Source organism: Larus michahellis, chromosome 24, assembly GCF_964199755.1.
Source record: "Larus michahellis chromosome 24, bLarMic1.1, whole genome shotgun sequence".
Classification (NCBI taxonomy): domain Eukaryota; kingdom Metazoa; phylum Chordata; class Aves; order Charadriiformes; family Laridae; genus Larus; species Larus michahellis.
In genome coordinates, this window is record NC_133919.1 from 1,526,695 (window position 1) to 1,542,303 (window position 15,609).

The 15,609-nt window shown below is 50.7% G+C and overlaps 3 protein-coding genes across 3 annotated transcripts; all 3 read right to left on the reverse strand.

The window, feature by feature from the left end:
* Positions 1-4,192: 4,192 nt before the first annotated feature.
* Positions 4,193-5,544, reverse strand: LOC141734760 (uncharacterized). Its single transcript, XM_074566904.1, has 2 exons — positions 5,518-5,544; positions 4,193-4,858 (listed from the first exon to the last, which is right to left on the reverse strand). The coding sequence occupies exons 1-2, from the start codon at positions 5,542-5,544 to the stop codon at positions 4,193-4,195; spliced, it is 693 nt and encodes a 230-aa protein (XP_074423005.1).
* Positions 5,545-8,308: 2,764 nt separating this feature from the next.
* On the reverse strand, positions 8,309-10,027 carry LOC141734699 (uncharacterized). The gene is made up of 4 exons (XM_074566769.1): positions 9,901-10,027; positions 9,631-9,819; positions 9,238-9,552; positions 8,309-9,180 (listed from the first exon to the last, which is right to left on the reverse strand). Exons 1-4 carry the CDS (start codon positions 10,025-10,027, stop codon positions 8,309-8,311), a joined length of 1,503 nt encoding a protein of 500 aa, XP_074422870.1.
* Positions 10,028-13,436: 3,409 nt separating this feature from the next.
* Positions 13,437-15,125, reverse strand: LOC141734548 (uncharacterized). The gene is made up of 4 exons (XM_074566409.1): positions 14,654-15,125; positions 14,447-14,575; positions 13,871-14,389; positions 13,437-13,789 (listed from the first exon to the last, which is right to left on the reverse strand). The coding sequence occupies exons 1-4, from the start codon at positions 15,123-15,125 to the stop codon at positions 13,437-13,439; spliced, it is 1,473 nt and encodes a 490-aa protein (XP_074422510.1).
* Positions 15,126-15,609: the final 484 nt, after the last annotated feature.

The following is a 15,609-nucleotide window of genomic DNA, read 5'->3' on the forward strand; positions in this document are numbered from 1 at the left end:
GGGGTGCTGGCACAGCCGGTGAATTTACAGCCAAGACAGGTGGTATTAGAGCCTCGGCAAAATGTATCTTCAAAACCAGGTGCTCAAAATGAAGAGAGTCCTGTGCCTTCCTCCCTCCTTGCGTCCTCTGTTCCCCCTGTGCCCTGCGGACCCTTGGCTGGCCAGTGCCCCATTTCCTGAGCCATGAGGAAAATCCTCTCTGTGCATCTAAACCCCCTCCTGAGGAGAGCGGAGATTTCAAGGAGGCAGAAGCACTCAGGATGCGGCCAGCTGAGCCGAAGGCTGCTCATTCTACTCCTTCCTCTCATAGTTTAAATCTGCCTTCTCAGTTCTTTCCTAAATTTCTTCAAGGCAGCTTAATACTTTCAGCTCCTGAAGATTTATATTTTCCAAAGGAGCTTAGTAAAGGAGTCATGCTCTTAAATGCAATTAAAATTCCCAGCTTAAACCCAAGGTTTTTTAAGAAAGATCAGCCTGCTGTCTCCCATTCATTCCCAAATCCCATTCTTTACTTTTTTATTTCCAGTTTGTCCTTTGGAAACTAGGAATCCTGAGCACTGAAGTAGTCCAAATTAATCTACATGTGATGAGAACAATTTTTTCTTCTTAGCACAGACAGCCTTGAAACCAATTTTGATAGCGCAAAATTGCCCTAGCTACCAAGGCAAGAACTTGGCTCTCAATAATCCCAGCACCTGCAGACAGACCCGTCTTTGTAAGAGCATATCTCAGCTCAGTTCAGCGAATATTCGTAGGAATGAAACGTTAGAGGTGTAGCAGCAACTTACCTTGGCTGTGAAGGCTCTGAAGAAGGAGTGGAGCTGAGTGAATGAGCTGCTCTCCCATCCGAGAACTTTTATACGGTTCCTAACTCTCTTCCTGAAAATGCAATAAACCCCTGGGGAAAAATGACCAATGTATTTACAAAACAGCCACACCTCTAATTACCCACCACCTTCAAAAGCTTATTCAACCCGGTTTCTTTGATTGACTTGTCATACAGTAGATTGTCTTCCTTGTGTTACACAGCTTTAATTGCCACCCTGCCCCACACAGGTTGTAAGGCACGAAGAGTGAAAACCGTGTGGGTGGCTCGACTGTCTCACCGTCATGCCAGGATGAGTTTTATATTGCAAAATGGGTGGCAAAGGTGGCGCTTTTGGAGGTTTCTATCCTCCTGAAACCTCTCGCCCAAAGTCTGGCAGGGAGGAGAGGTCACGATGTCCGGTCACCTCTACCTGCTCTTCACAGGACCGGGGGTCTGGTGCAGTGGACAAAAGCCACAACTTTCAGGTCCTTGCCATAAAAAAATGGCAAGTTTTTAGAAAGTCCTCATCACATGTCCTCTAAAAGCATCTTTAAAATTGTCTTCACCCTGTAAGACAGGTACCAGAAGCTTAGAAGCTGAGGGTCCCCTCTAGACCTCCTCTCTCTGACTCTGTCATTTCCCAGAGCAATAAAACCAGGATAATGAAGCCTGTGGCCACTGCGTCAGGCTCCAGGAGCTACGACTGGAAAGCGGTCCGTCAAAGCCACATACCTGTACAGGCCACTTTTGGAAATCTTGGCTTATACCAGTGAATACCCCAAAAACATAGTGTGGTTTCTCTACCTGTGTCCATCTACTTCATGTCTGATTTTAGAGCTATTTCACTGATATTGACATAGCTACCACTAATTTTTATTGCTGACATTTTCCCTGGCCAATACAGAACAGAATTGCTCTTTTAACATTTCTGTTTTTCTAATATCTTAATATTTTTTTTTAATTGCCTGCCTTTGAAGCAGCTGTTGTCCGTGGTGGGAAATGCGTGCCTACAGAAGCCTCTTGGGCAAACTTTGCACTCATGAGTAAGCTGTGAGTAAAGCACTCGCTCAGAGTCTGTGTACCTGAGCTCACCCACCACCTTGAGCTCACCCACCACCTTGAGCTCACCCAGCTCTTCCCTGGGGCAGGACGGGTGCACACTGGGTGCAGAGCAGCGGAGTCCTGCGAGCCTGGGGCACTCGCCTGGCCCTGCTGCAATCAACTGTGCAACCATGGCCTTGCAACAGCCCCGGCTTCTCCTTTTCCTTCCCATTAGAGGACTTTCAGCAGGGCTCACTCTGTGTTTTTACTCATTTTGCATCTTAACTCCCTGTGCCAACATGGGAGTCACAAGGTTTTGTTGGGCAGAGATTGACTGAACATCTGAAGCGGAGGGCTGGTTCCCGCTTGCTATCTCTAAAACAATTTCTTTAGTTTCTATCCAGAGGCGCCAGTTAGTGACTTTCATCAAGAAACCAGGTTTGTGTTTACCATTCAGCCTGTTTATAAACAGCCGGAGCGGAGGGGCTGCAGCTTCTGCAAGCACTGACACGCAGGTGGACATGACTCCTGTGTTATCACAGTTCCTCGGCCACGAGGGATGACTCGTTCCTCCCCTTCTTGCACAACGAGCAGGGAGGAAATCTGCATGTGCAAATGCGTCTGGGTATGTAAAATCCAGCCTCACGCTCCAGTGTGCTGAGAAAGGCAGTGGGTTGCAGCCTCAGCTCCTCGTGTTCAAGCTCTGGGTGCAAGACCATCCTCCTCCTCCTCTGGGTCTGTTATACTATTATTCAAGCTAGCTCAGTTAACATCTAAGCTTGTGGAGTGCTTTTTGTGAATAAAAAACCAAAGAACCAGCCAGGTGGGATAGTGAATAAGAACTGTACTTTTAAAGAGTTTTCTACTTTCCCCTTTTTTTTTTTTTTGAGGGGGACTGAAATTTTGGGATGGCTTTTGGTCAGTTAGTTGAATAGACGAGAAGTTTTTGAATACTTCAGACTCTAATCAGTTTTCTGAAAGCTCTTGGAAGTTGTTTGAGCTTTGAGGGTTTTTTTTCTGTCTTTGATGTTATCAGATAAAGTAGGTAAAATAGCAGAAATTGATAATGAAGTGTTAGATTTTAGAAATACAAGTGGATGCAAATCAATGATAATGCTGTCTAATTTTAGAATGGAATTTAATATGGCTGGTGACAAAACCTTGTGTAACGTTCCCCCCACTGCAGCCCTTCAGTTTTACAACGTTTTACAGCATGAAAGATACCTGTTATGGCACCAAACACAGGGTTAGAGCTCAGAGGAATTTTTTTTTGGTAAGTTGTGGTGTTTTACAAATATCAGGGCAAAGTCTTCCGGGTTTTTATTGAGCTGAAAGGGTCAAAATCCCCACAGGTGTCTGAAAGCAGCAACGGCAAAAAGTATTTTACAATGTAATTTTATGCTCTTTTGTCTCCCTCTTAAATGGGCACAGATCTCTGGGTGTTTTTTTCCTTTATTACCAGTATTTGGAGGAGTCAAAAAAAACCCCAGAGAACAGTCCCAAAACACTAAATATTTGGCAAGTACCACGTCACAAACGTCAGTGTTCAAGCCTCCCCCACACTGTCCCATCAGCACAGAGGAACCGTCTTCTCCCCGTGCCTAATTTAGGGCCTGATCCTATCAAAAAATGTCATGAAACAGGTTACTGAGAAGAAGCAAACGAGCGTGTTCGAGTTGCCTCATGCCACTGGTGCAAGCAGAAGGGTTACGTGCTCTGGCTTACGACATCTCCTGCAATCTCTCTGGGGCAGGAGCCTGGCGTGTAATTGTTTCCCAGTAAACAACTGTGCGCTCCCAAGGTCACGCTGTAAATAACAATCAGTCGTAAATCGCCTGGGAGTTTTGCATATCTCCTTAACGTAGCCATGCAGAGGGTCTCAGCAGGTCAATTTGATGGGAATATTTGGGGGAAGCTCTGACTGCAGCAAGAACAAAATTAAGAACCTGCTCTTGCTCTTGAAAACAATGTATTTTCATTCTGTTAAAATAAATATTACATTTGTGTGTGGTTGTAAAATGTATAGCAAAAATGTTGGAAGATAAATCTTGTGTTGTGAAGTAGACTCCTTGAGTATCTGTGTTTTGAGTGAAGGAGACAGAAATTAAAGAAATCATTCAGATACCGGAATTTCCCACAGACTATGAAGTTTTATTTTCCAACCCATGAGCAAAAGGAGATGGAGAGAAGAATCTCTTCACGCCACCAAAGCACAAATCCTCTTTCCCAGTGGTGCTCAGAGCAGCACTACTAACACAACCCAATGCAAGGAATGCAAAGGTCCCTGACAACAATGGCACATCCAGGACACTTTTGCTCGAGTAGGGCTGGCTGCTGGGTCAGTCACTTCTTCTGGCTGGGGGGCCAGTGGTTGGTCTTCTTGCTCTGGTGAGCCTCGATGTTGGGGACCACCACGGGGCACTTCTGCTGCATGGCCTGGGAGGACCCACCGCCTCCAGAGCTGAGCTCTTGGCTTGCGCATCCCCCAATGTCATAGCCCGATCCTCCACTATAGTAGCCTGACCCACCACTGCCCCCGTATGTTGTTAAGGCCTTTTCTCTAGGTGACACATCATATCCGTATCCAGAGCCTCCTCCCTCAGTGATGCTCAATTTCCCACTGTGGCCGCTGGGTCCACCATCCCCGCAGCTATCAATGATGTTCCAGCCTGAGCCCTCAGAGCCGCACCCTATTCTGCCCCCGGTGCCATAGACTGGGACTGTCCCCCCTGCAATGCCCCGGCCAGATGTCTCCCCACTGTCACCACAGCTTATCGCAACAGATCCCTCACCGCCACATCTGTATCCCCCTCCAATGCTATAGGTGGAAGATGTTGGCATGAACGGGCAGGATGAAGGTCCCCTGCTGTAGATGACCGAGCCTTCCCCACCACAGAAGATGGAGCCATGTCCCTGGAGGCTGCTACTGCAGTGTCCTGGGTGGTGTGAGATCTCATCACTGTAGCCCCTGTTCCGCCGGGCACATCTCCTTCGGAGACAGTGATAAATCTGAAAGAGGAGAAAAAAAAAGAACCCCAAACCTGCATCATTTTGCTTCATTTTCGCACCATGGCAGGTGTGGAGGTTTCATACAGTGTGGTCAGAAAAGCTTTGCCAGGGCTTGCGGCAATGCCAGGCTTTGAAACTGGGTACTGCCTAGCTGTTCCTCAAATGCAGGAGTACTTTGACTCTCATTGGGGTAACTTTTCTCTTATCTCCAGGGTGTACTTCCAGAGAACCAAAATCTGAAATATATTCTTTCAACATCTAATAACTGCCATAGTTTTCCCTGCTCATCTTCATGAGTGTAACCGCAGACACGTAAAAATAGCAAGGATTATCCTTGCTTCTGTTTTTAACCTGTTGCAAGAGCAGTGGATCAAAATTTCCATGCACGATGATGTTGCTGGCTGTATTATCGCCATCGTTGCGTAGCATCCCCAAAGGTCTTTTACACAAGGCAATTGCCACAGCCACAGAGGTGTGTAACCATTCTGAAGTACAGTAATGGGCTTTTCTTAAATAATATAAAAATGTGTCCCACACATTGCAAACACGTTCAAAACTGCAAAGCCTATGCAATCATCATGTGCTGGTCCCACTATGGACAAATCTGAGTTTTTAGTGTCCTCAGTCCTATGGCTCCCAGTCTGGTGTCCTGACTTCACCTTGCTGCCTAGCGATCTGTTCTGCATCGTAGCAAGAAACCGTACAGATGCTGAGAACTTTGCTATGGATGTGCAGGCAGCATCGGTACTGCTGCAAGCGCGTGTCAAGATCTCAAATGAAACTATCACCCATTGATATGAAATAATAAAGTCTCATAAAAGAGCAGACTTACCATCCTCATCCATTGGAAACACATTTAGAAGGTAAAAGTCGACTGAATGAGGAGCTTTAACAGACAGGAACTTTTATATGGTGTTTAGCATATGGGAAGTGAGACACTCTAAGGAATGGCAAGGATTTATTTACCAAACTCTGATTTCAGTGTTTGCTTTGACTCATGACATCTGATCGATATCTTTCCCTCATGCCACTTGTTGCATTGCATGTGGCAGTAATTGCTACTTCTGCTTAATGATCCTATTCCTGTGCTCCTGCCCTGAGCTACGGAGAACCGCTTCAGCCCCCAGTGAGGTGGGGGAGACCGGGAAAGGTGGGTGGCAGTGTGGGTGTAGGGCAATGCTGAGCAAGAGCAAGTGTGGGGCAGAGGGTGGTGGGGACCGGGTCCTGCCTGGGGAAGGGGCAGGGAGGCTGCAGTTCAGCGGTGTGGCAGTGCTCGTGGCATCGCTGTAAGGTGGACCTGCGAGAGGGGAAGGCAAATGCTCAGAAAGCATCTGGTGGACACACAGCACCTCGATCCCTCCAGCATCTCACTGGTGGCTCCAATGGGAGATTTTCTGAGGAAGACATTTGCATCCGAATCAGAAGCTCATCAAAAGTGAAGCCATGCAGCTCAGGGATTTTGCAAGGTGCTAGAGATGCTCTGAGAAAGTTTAGGGGCCCTGTAGAGAATTGCAGAGGTGTGAATCACAGAACGGTTTGGGTTGGAAGGGACCTTGAAGATCATCTGGTTCCAATCCCCCTGCCCTGGGCAGGGACACCTCCCACCAGCCCAGGTCGCTCCAAACCCCGTCCAACCTGGCCTTGAACCCCTCCAGGGATGGGGCAGCCACAGCTTCTCTGGGCAACCTGGGCCAGGGGATCACTACCTTCACAGTGAAAAATTTCTTCCAATCTAAATCCACCCTCTTCCAGTATAAAACAGTTCGCCCTCATCCTAAAGCTATATACGCTTGTAAAAAATCCTCTTCTGCTTTCCTGTAGGTCCCTTTAAGATACTGGATAGCTGCTATAAGGTCTGCCCGGGGCCTTCTCTTCTCCAGGCTGAACCCCCCCAGCTCTCTCAGCCTGTCCCCACAGCAGAGGGGCTCCAGCCCTCCCAGCAGCTCCGGGGCCTCCTCCGGCCCCGCTCCCACAGCTCCGTGTCTCTCCTGTGCCGAGGCCCCAGTGCCGGAGGCAGCACTGCAGGGGGGTCTCCCCCGAGGGGAGCAGAGGGGCAGAATCCCCCCCCTCGCCCCCCTGCCCACGCTGCTGGGGATGCAGCCCAGACTGTGGGGGGCTTCCTGGGCTGTGAGTGCACATCATCAGCTCATCTTGAGCTTCTTATTCACCAACACCCCCAAGTCCTTCTCCTCAGGGTGGCTCTCAAGCCATTCTCTGCCAAGCCTCTGCTTGTACCTTCACCAGGAACTCCAGGGAGACTGATTTGGAGGGGTGCAAGGGATACGTGCTGTGGCCATGCTGGTAGTGCTGCTCAACACGTTGTCCACGCTGCAGCCTGTGGTGCTCCAGCTTGGCCCTGCAGTGTGGCTCTTGCAGGCTGGACCAGGTCCGTTCAGCTCTGAGCAATTCTGCCATAGGGATGATGAGTCCCAGCTTTGGCAAAAGGCCGCGTCTACTGGGCAGAAAGCAGAACACAGGGGCGGTGGCGCTGCCCTCGGCATTTCAAAGCAGATTTCAGAAGGTTGGGCAAGGCAAGATTAAGGCCTGGAGGCATGATTTGGAGTGTGTTGAGCTGCCTGAGGGTCTTGCTGCTGGTTTTATTTCCTTCTGCCTCGCCACAGCTGGTTCGGCTGCCTCGGCGTGTGAGACTTACCCTCTGGGTAGAAATGCTCTGAGGTTTCCAAAGCTGGGAGGGAAGGGGGAGGATGGCAGAGACGTGGACATTGGCATAGAGTCATAGAACCATATGATTCACCAGGCATGGTGCTATTTGGTTTGTTCCAATCCCCGCTCTTCAGGACTGAGCCAGATGAGCTTGGCCATGTCTCCCAGCAGCACTGCACGACTCCACAGACATGGTCATTGGGTGCTGGTACCTCAGAGGACTTAGAAGCCACAACTGGGATGGCTGCACTGGACACAGGTGCCAAAGGGATGTTGGGTGCTGTGGGTACTTGGATGTTTTAAGCTGTGCTGTTACTCTCTCATGGAGCCCAGAGGGAAAATGAGGGTGCAAACTCTCCATGGCTAGAAACTGGATGGCTTTAGATCTGCATCTACAGCAATGCGCTATTGAACACATCATCTTTGCAGAGAGGAGGAATGAAATGTCTTATCAGATAGATTTCCAAGACCATAAGATGCTGGTTGAGAATACAAGAAAAAACAAACTACAAAAAAAGGCAGCTTTGAGATACTGTTACATTTATTAGATATAAAAAATGCTCTTTGGAAAAGAATCAGAGCTTTATCAAAGGCATCCCACCACCAGCAGCAAGGCACAAGGCTGTTCATCCTGGAGTTCAAACCACGGGGATGCAGCATCAAGGGAAGAGAAGAGAAGAAGACGTGCTGAGAAGAAACAGGCTAACAGAGCCGGGTCTGGAGGGAAACAGGTGACATAGCAGAGGCAGGGCTGTTCTTGATGAGCACGAGGGCCGCTTGTGGCTGTTACTTCTGCTGGCCGGAGGGCCAGTGGCAGGCCTGCTTGGTTTGATGGGACGGGATGTGGGGAATGACAATGGGGCATTTCTGCTGTGTGGACTGGCAGGAGCCTCCGCTGCCCCCTCCAGAGCTGATGATGATTGTGTGGCCTGAGGAACCACCACTGCCACCACTGGATCCTCCACTGCAGCATCCAGAGGATCCCCCACTGCTTCCACCTCCAATGACGATCTTCCCTCCTGAAGACCCACCACTGGATCCCCCACCACAGCATCCAGATGAGCCACCTCCTCCACCACCTGAGCTCACGATGATCTTCTGGCCACTGCCACCACTGTAGCCTCCTCCCATGCTGTAGCCTGAGGAGCCCCCACTGCAGCATCCAGATGATCCTCCACTGCTTCCACCTCCAATAATGATCTTTGATCCCGAAGATCCACCACCATATCCTCCTCCCATGCCATAGCTGGATCCCCCACCGCAGGATCCAGAAGAACCCCCACTACCTCCACCTCCAATTATAATCTTTGTTCCTGAAGATCCACCACTGGATCCCCCACCACAGCATCCGGATGATCCTCCACTACCTCCACCTCCACCGATGCTCTTTGATCCTGAAGACCCACCACCATATCCTCCCCCCATGCCATAGCTGGATCCTCCACTGCAGGATCCAGAAGAACCCCCACTACCTCCACCTCCAATTATAACCTTTGTTCCTGAAGATCCACCACTGGATCCCCCACTGCAGCATCCGGATGATCCTCCACTACCTCCACCTCCACTGATGCTCTTTGATCCTGAAGACCCACCACCATATCCTCCTCCCATGCCATAGCTGGATCCTCCACCGCAGGATCCAGAAGAACCCCCACTACCTCCACCTCCAATTATAATCTTTGTTCCTGAAGATCCACCACTGGATCCCCCACCACAGCATCCGGATGATCCTCCACTACCTCCACCTCCAATGATGCTCTTTGATCCTGAAGACCCACCACCATATCCTCCTCCCATGCCATAGCTGGATCCCCCACCACAGCATCCAGAGGAACCTCCACTACCTCCACCTCCAATGATGATCTTTGATCCTGAAGATCCACCACTGGACCCCCCACCACAGCATCCGGATGATCCTCCACTACCTCCACCTGCACCGATGCTCTTTGATCCTGAAGACCCACCACCATATCCTCCTCCCATTCCATAACTGGATCCCCCACCACAGCATCCAGAGGAACCTCCACTACCTCCACCTCCAATGATGATCTTTGATCCTGAAGATCCACTACTGGACCCCCCACCGCAGCATCCAGAGGAACCTCCACTACCTCCACCTCCAATGATGATCTTCCCTCCTGAAGATCCACCACTGGATCCCCCACCACAGCATCCAGATGAGCCACCTCCTCCACCCCCTGAGCTAACAATGATCTTCTGGCCAGATCCCCCACTGCCACCACTGTAGCCTCCTCCCATGCCGTAGCCTGAGGAGCCACCGCTGCAGCAGGAGCCACCTCCTCCACCGCCAGAGCTCACAATGATCTTGCCAGAGCCCCCGCTGCCCCCGCTGTAGCTGCCCGAGCCTGAGCCCCCACAGCAGGAGGAGCCCTGCGCCTGGTAGCCGGAGGAGCTGCCCCCGTGGCAGCAGCAGCCCCCGCTGTGACATCCGCTGGACTGGGAGGACATTTCATGGCAGCCTCCTGAGGTCTGTCTGGAGCACATCTTTGAGCTGTGACCCTGCAAGAAACAGTGCTGTTATAAAGGAGCTGCTTGGAGGTGCTGCTGAACTTTCACAGCAAACCAAAAATGGAGCAGTACCCAGGAAATACCCCGTCTACCACATCTTCCGCAGTCCTACAAGAATGGCAGCTTCCTAAACTCCCTCTTCCTTGTTAGACAGCAGGAAAGACCCGCATCCAGAGACTGCTTTGCAGATCACAACAGTTACAGAAAAACCGCGTGCAGGAAGATTGAGAGTACTTCCAGAGATTTGCACACATGCTCTGACATGCTCAGAGCTGTCAGTCTAAGAGCTTTAGTCCCACTGTAGATCCTTCTGGATGTGCAGACTGCTAAAACTCACAGCAGCTGAGAATTCAGCCCTCTTTGTGTGCCCTTAGGATATCGGCTACAACTCCTTTCTCTAAGGAAGGCAGTGCTGTTGGCACACCAAAATGGTTATTGGAGAACGCCATCGGATCTCAAGCCGGCATGGTTCCCTTGTTCAAAGCATGCTCAAAGACTAACTGGTGGGGCAACCTCTCTACATAGGGGTTCAAAAATTTTCCGTATCAACGGGCTTACCTTCGGTGCAACTGGAAATGCGTGCAAGGCTTGGTGGCAGGTGAATGAGGAGCCTTGGGATAGGTGAGCTTTTATATTGTACTCATTGTGCTCCTAAGGGAAGTGAGCCACCCTAAGGAATGCTGATAGATTTATTTACTGAGCCTGGCTTTAGCTGCCTCCTTCTTTGACTCACTTGCAGAAGCAGATAGGTGATACAAAAGAGATGTATCAATTACTTTCTGCATGGCAGTTGCTAATTGTAGCTAATGATTCATTTCCGTGAGTCTTCCTCTGAAACGTTGGAGGCAAACAGCTTCTGGGAGTCTGTTTTGGGTGGTCCCCAACCCATTTCTGTGAGGCTGCAGCTTTTTGGGTACTCTGCAGAGTGGAGACAGAGCAGATGCAAGGGGATGGAGACCGGAGTGGGTTGGTGCTAGAGCTTGATGGAAGGGCAAGGGTAAAGGGTGCCCTGGAGCAAAGTCCCAGGGAGCTTTTGGGGGAAAGAGGGTTTCTTCAAGGACTGGTGAGATGGGGAGCTGGATGGGGAGCAGGAGTCCATCCACCCCATAGGAAAGGCAACCATGTGCTCCACAGGCCAGAGGTATCACCTCTGATGGGGCACTGCGCCGCTCTGGAGAACCTCAGCCCAGATCCATTTCAGAGACCCCTGTGAGGATGGCAGAGACAAGAGGGACATTTCCCCTCACCCTTTTGGGACCCCAAGGTAGATGCTGCTGTTGGATTGAGCAGAGAGGTCTGTGCTCAGCTCCAGCTTCCCAGGGGTCCTGGTCACCAGAGAGCAGCGGGGAAAGTCTTGAAATCTTTCTATTTACAAAGGTGCATTTGAAGGCCATCAAGACCCTACCCTTGAACTCTAGGACATTAAACATTTTCTCTCTCTCAGCAGGATCTATTTTCTGAGAGTTCTTCGCTGGCCAGCCCACCCACATCTGAGGCGGGGGAGGCATCTGGGTATTTTTCTTGCTGGAGAATGACAGTTTGTCAGCACAGTTATCACAGCGCTGGCTGCCGTGTTTTGCAGCAGCTTCATCCTGTCACTTCGTCATGCATGCTTGGAGGCTGACAACAGCATCCACCCTCATGGGAGATTGAGTAGAGGAAAGCATAATTGGGGGGTTTTAGCCGAGAGGATGCATGACAGCAGCAGGAGGCTGCCCAGCCCTGTCACGATGAGCATAACTTTGAGCATGCACACAACTCCATTGCTATGGGGACAGGATCATCGGCACCATGAACACGGGTGCAGGGGGCTTTGGACTCCCTCCAGTGGCCTAAGCTCCACTGTCAACACCAAAGGGAAATCTAAGGTCTCACTTCAATTCTGGCTCTCACATGTGAAGTGTGGGTGTTGTCCTACTGAGCATCACAACACCTTGATCCCTTCTGTGCATTTAACCTGTCAGGACTTGCACAAAGGGACACCCAGGATTTGCAGCTCATCAGGACCCAGGGTGCGAGGGAAGGCTGTGGAGACTTTCGGCAGGGGTGGTGGGAGGTGCTCCCGCAAGCACTGGTGTGCAGAGACCCCAAGGCTGAACCCTGCAGGGACTGGAAACACTGAACACATAACACATGCACATGTTGGCACTTGCCATACGTGGAGGAAAAGTGTGGCTGGAACCACAGCTGCTGGAGAGGTTGGCATTGCCACAGCACCTCCAGATTAAAGAGCAGCTTTAATACCTGTGTTGGGTAAAAGCAAGGGTGGATGCAAAAGTCCTCAGAGTTGAGGCTGCTCCAAATCTGGGCCACTTCTGCCTGTTTTCTGGTGCTTTGTATCCTTTTCTGCCCTGGAGTCCAGTCACCCTCAGGATGGGCTGGCAGGTCATGTTCTCTTTCAGTCCCATCGCCACAAACACCTCATTGGCTGGTGCCTTGGCGTGCCTTGTTATGGGAGAGAAAACCCTTGGCCAGACCCTACAATCCTTTTTCCCAGCAGCTTCCTTCATGCACAGCGATGCTAACTAACATGGGTAACATGGGACATGATGAAGATGCTGCTGGTGTAACAAGAGCTCTCCAATTTTTCTGCAAAAGGCATAAGCCAGCCAGTCATGGTCCCTCAAGCGTTTGCATGGCCAACGATCCCTTTTATTCCTAATTTTGTTTCCTACCTACCAGTTGTGTGTGGGAGATGGACAAAAACCCCTCTTAGCTTAAAATTTACCAAACACAAGACTGTAACCACACCTGCCCTGAAGAGGACTTGCTGCTGACTTCAGCACAAATGCTACCGAATATTTTCTACCATAATTAATGGTCGTCTTGTGATAAATCTAGAGAAATGGAGCACATAAAATCGCAACTGTATTTCCAAAGGATGCTGCTGTCTGCACTGGAAAACCCTGCAGTGGAACCTGGAGCTCATGGTCTGCTTCCTTCTCTGTGAAGGGGAAACTGAGGTGGAGCTATTTCCCAGGTTAAAGTTACAGCCTTGGTGGACATTATTTGCAAGAGGGACAATGACCATCTGCTTAAGCAACAAGGGTTCTCTCAAGCAAGGTCTGTTAATAACCGTCTGCTCCATCACTGAAGCCTGAAGAAGATTTCACAGCTGCATGTATTTGATGCATTATTGACTTTTTGAAAGTAAACAGGGGACTGACAGATGATAAAAGCAACCTTGCAAAAACAGTTCTTTCTGTACACAGTAATCTTTATTTCCCTTCATATTGATGGGTGAGAAGAGCCATCTGGGAATTCAAAGCACAGGGATGCAGCATCAAGGGAAGAGAAGGAAAGAGGACATGATGGGAGGCAAGAAGCAAACTTCTAAGACAGAGGCAGGGCTGTTCTTGATGAGCACGAGGGCCGCTTGTGGCTATTACTTCTGCTGGCCGGAGGGCCAGTGGCAGGCCTGCTTGGTTTGATGGGACGGGATGTGGGGAATGACAATGGGGCATTTCTGCTGTGTGGACTGGCAGGAGCCTCCGCTGCCCCCTCCAGAGCTGATGATGATTGTGTGGCCTGAGGAACCACCACTGCCACCACTGGATCCTCCACTGCAGCATCCAGAGGATCCCCCACTGCTTCCACCTCCAATGATGATCTTCCCTCCTGAAGACCCACCACTGGATCCCCCACCGCAGCATCCAGATGAGCCACCTCCTCCACCACCTGAGCTCACGATGATCTTCTGGCCACTGCCACCACTGTAGCCTCCTCCCATGCTGTAGCCTGAGGAGCCCCCACTGCAGCATCCAGATGATCCTCCACTGCTTCCACCTCCAATAATGATCTTTGATCCTGAAGATCCACCACTGGATCCCCCACCACAGCATCCGGATGATCCTCCACTACCTCCACCTCCACCGATGCTCTTTGATCCTGAAGACCCACCACCATATCCTCCTCCCATGCCATAGCTGGATCCCCCACCACAGCATCCAGAAGAACCCCCACTACCTCCACCTCCAATGATGATCTTTGTTCCTGAAGATCCACCACTGGATCCCCCACCACAGCATCCGGATGATCCTCCACTACCTCCACCTCCACCGATGCTCTTTGATCCTGAAGACCCACCACCATATCCTCCCCCCATGCCATAGCTGGATCCTCCACTGCAGGATCCAGAAGAACCCCCACTACCTCCACCTCCAATTATAACCTTTGTTCCTGAAGATCCACCACTGGATCCCCCACTGCAGCATCCGGATGATCCTCCACTACCTCCACCTCCACTGATGCTCTTTGATCCTGAAGACCCACCACCATATCCTCCTCCCATGCCATAGCTGGATCCTCCACCGCAGGATCCAGAAGAACCCCCACTACCTCCACCTCCAATTATAATCTTTGTTCCTGAAGATCCACCACTGGATCCCCCACCACAGCATCCGGATGATCCTCCACTACCTCCACCTCCACTGATGCTCTTTGATCCTGAAGACCCACCACCATATCCTCCTCCCATGCCATAACTGGATCCCCCACCACAGCATCCAGAGGAACCTCCACTACCTCCACCTCCAATGATGATCTTTGATCCTGAAGATCCACCACTGGACCCCCCACCACAGCATCCAGAGGAACCTCCACTACCTCCACCTCCAATGATGATCTTCCCTCCTGAAGATCCACCACTGGACCCCCCACCACAGCATCCGGATGATCCTCCACTACCTCCACCTCCACCGATGCTCTTTGATCCTGAAGACCCACCACCATATCCTCCTCCCATTCCATAACTGGATCCCCCACCACAGCATCCAGAGGAACCTCCACTACCTCCACCTCCAATGATGATCTTCCCTCCTGAAGATCCACCACTGGATCCCCCACCACAGCATCCAGATGAGCCACCTCCTCCACCACCTGAGCTCACAATGATCTTGCCAGAGCCCCCGCTGCCCCCGCTGTAGCTGCCTGAGCCTGAGCCCCCACAGCAGGAGGAGCCCTGCGCCTGGTAGCCGGAGGAGCTGCCCCCGTGGCAGCAGCAGCCCCCGCTGTGACATCCGCTGGACTGGGAGGACGTTTCATGGCAGCCTCCTGAGGTCTGTCTGGAGCACATCTTTGAGCAGTGACCCTGCAAGAAGGAGCATGGTTGTTATTCAATTTCAGCCACTGTCATCATGAGATTTTCTCACAGCCAGAAGGACCCGTGTACAGCTCAACGACATTGACAGACAGTCTCCAGAACTTTCTCTCTTCTAAGTACTTTGTGCCCCATCCATCCCAGCTGCACGGAGAGCCTTTTGCTAACAGATTTCCAGATTAATCAACCCATCATTTAAAGTCTTTTGTCCCATAGCTGTCCCATCTCAACTTCTAAAATGATGAAACACATGAATTTCAGTAGCATGGGATGATCCTGCTTCTGCTGACATCCACAGGAGATTTAAATTCCTAAAAGCAACCTCCCTACCATTCAAGCCACCACCCTCAGGCATACTTTACCAATGCGTTTATGTCTTGCAAGTGCAAAAATAAGAGAAGAATCTCTCCCTTTGGCAGAAATGGACTTACCCTTCTCGGCTTCAACAACGTGTACCACA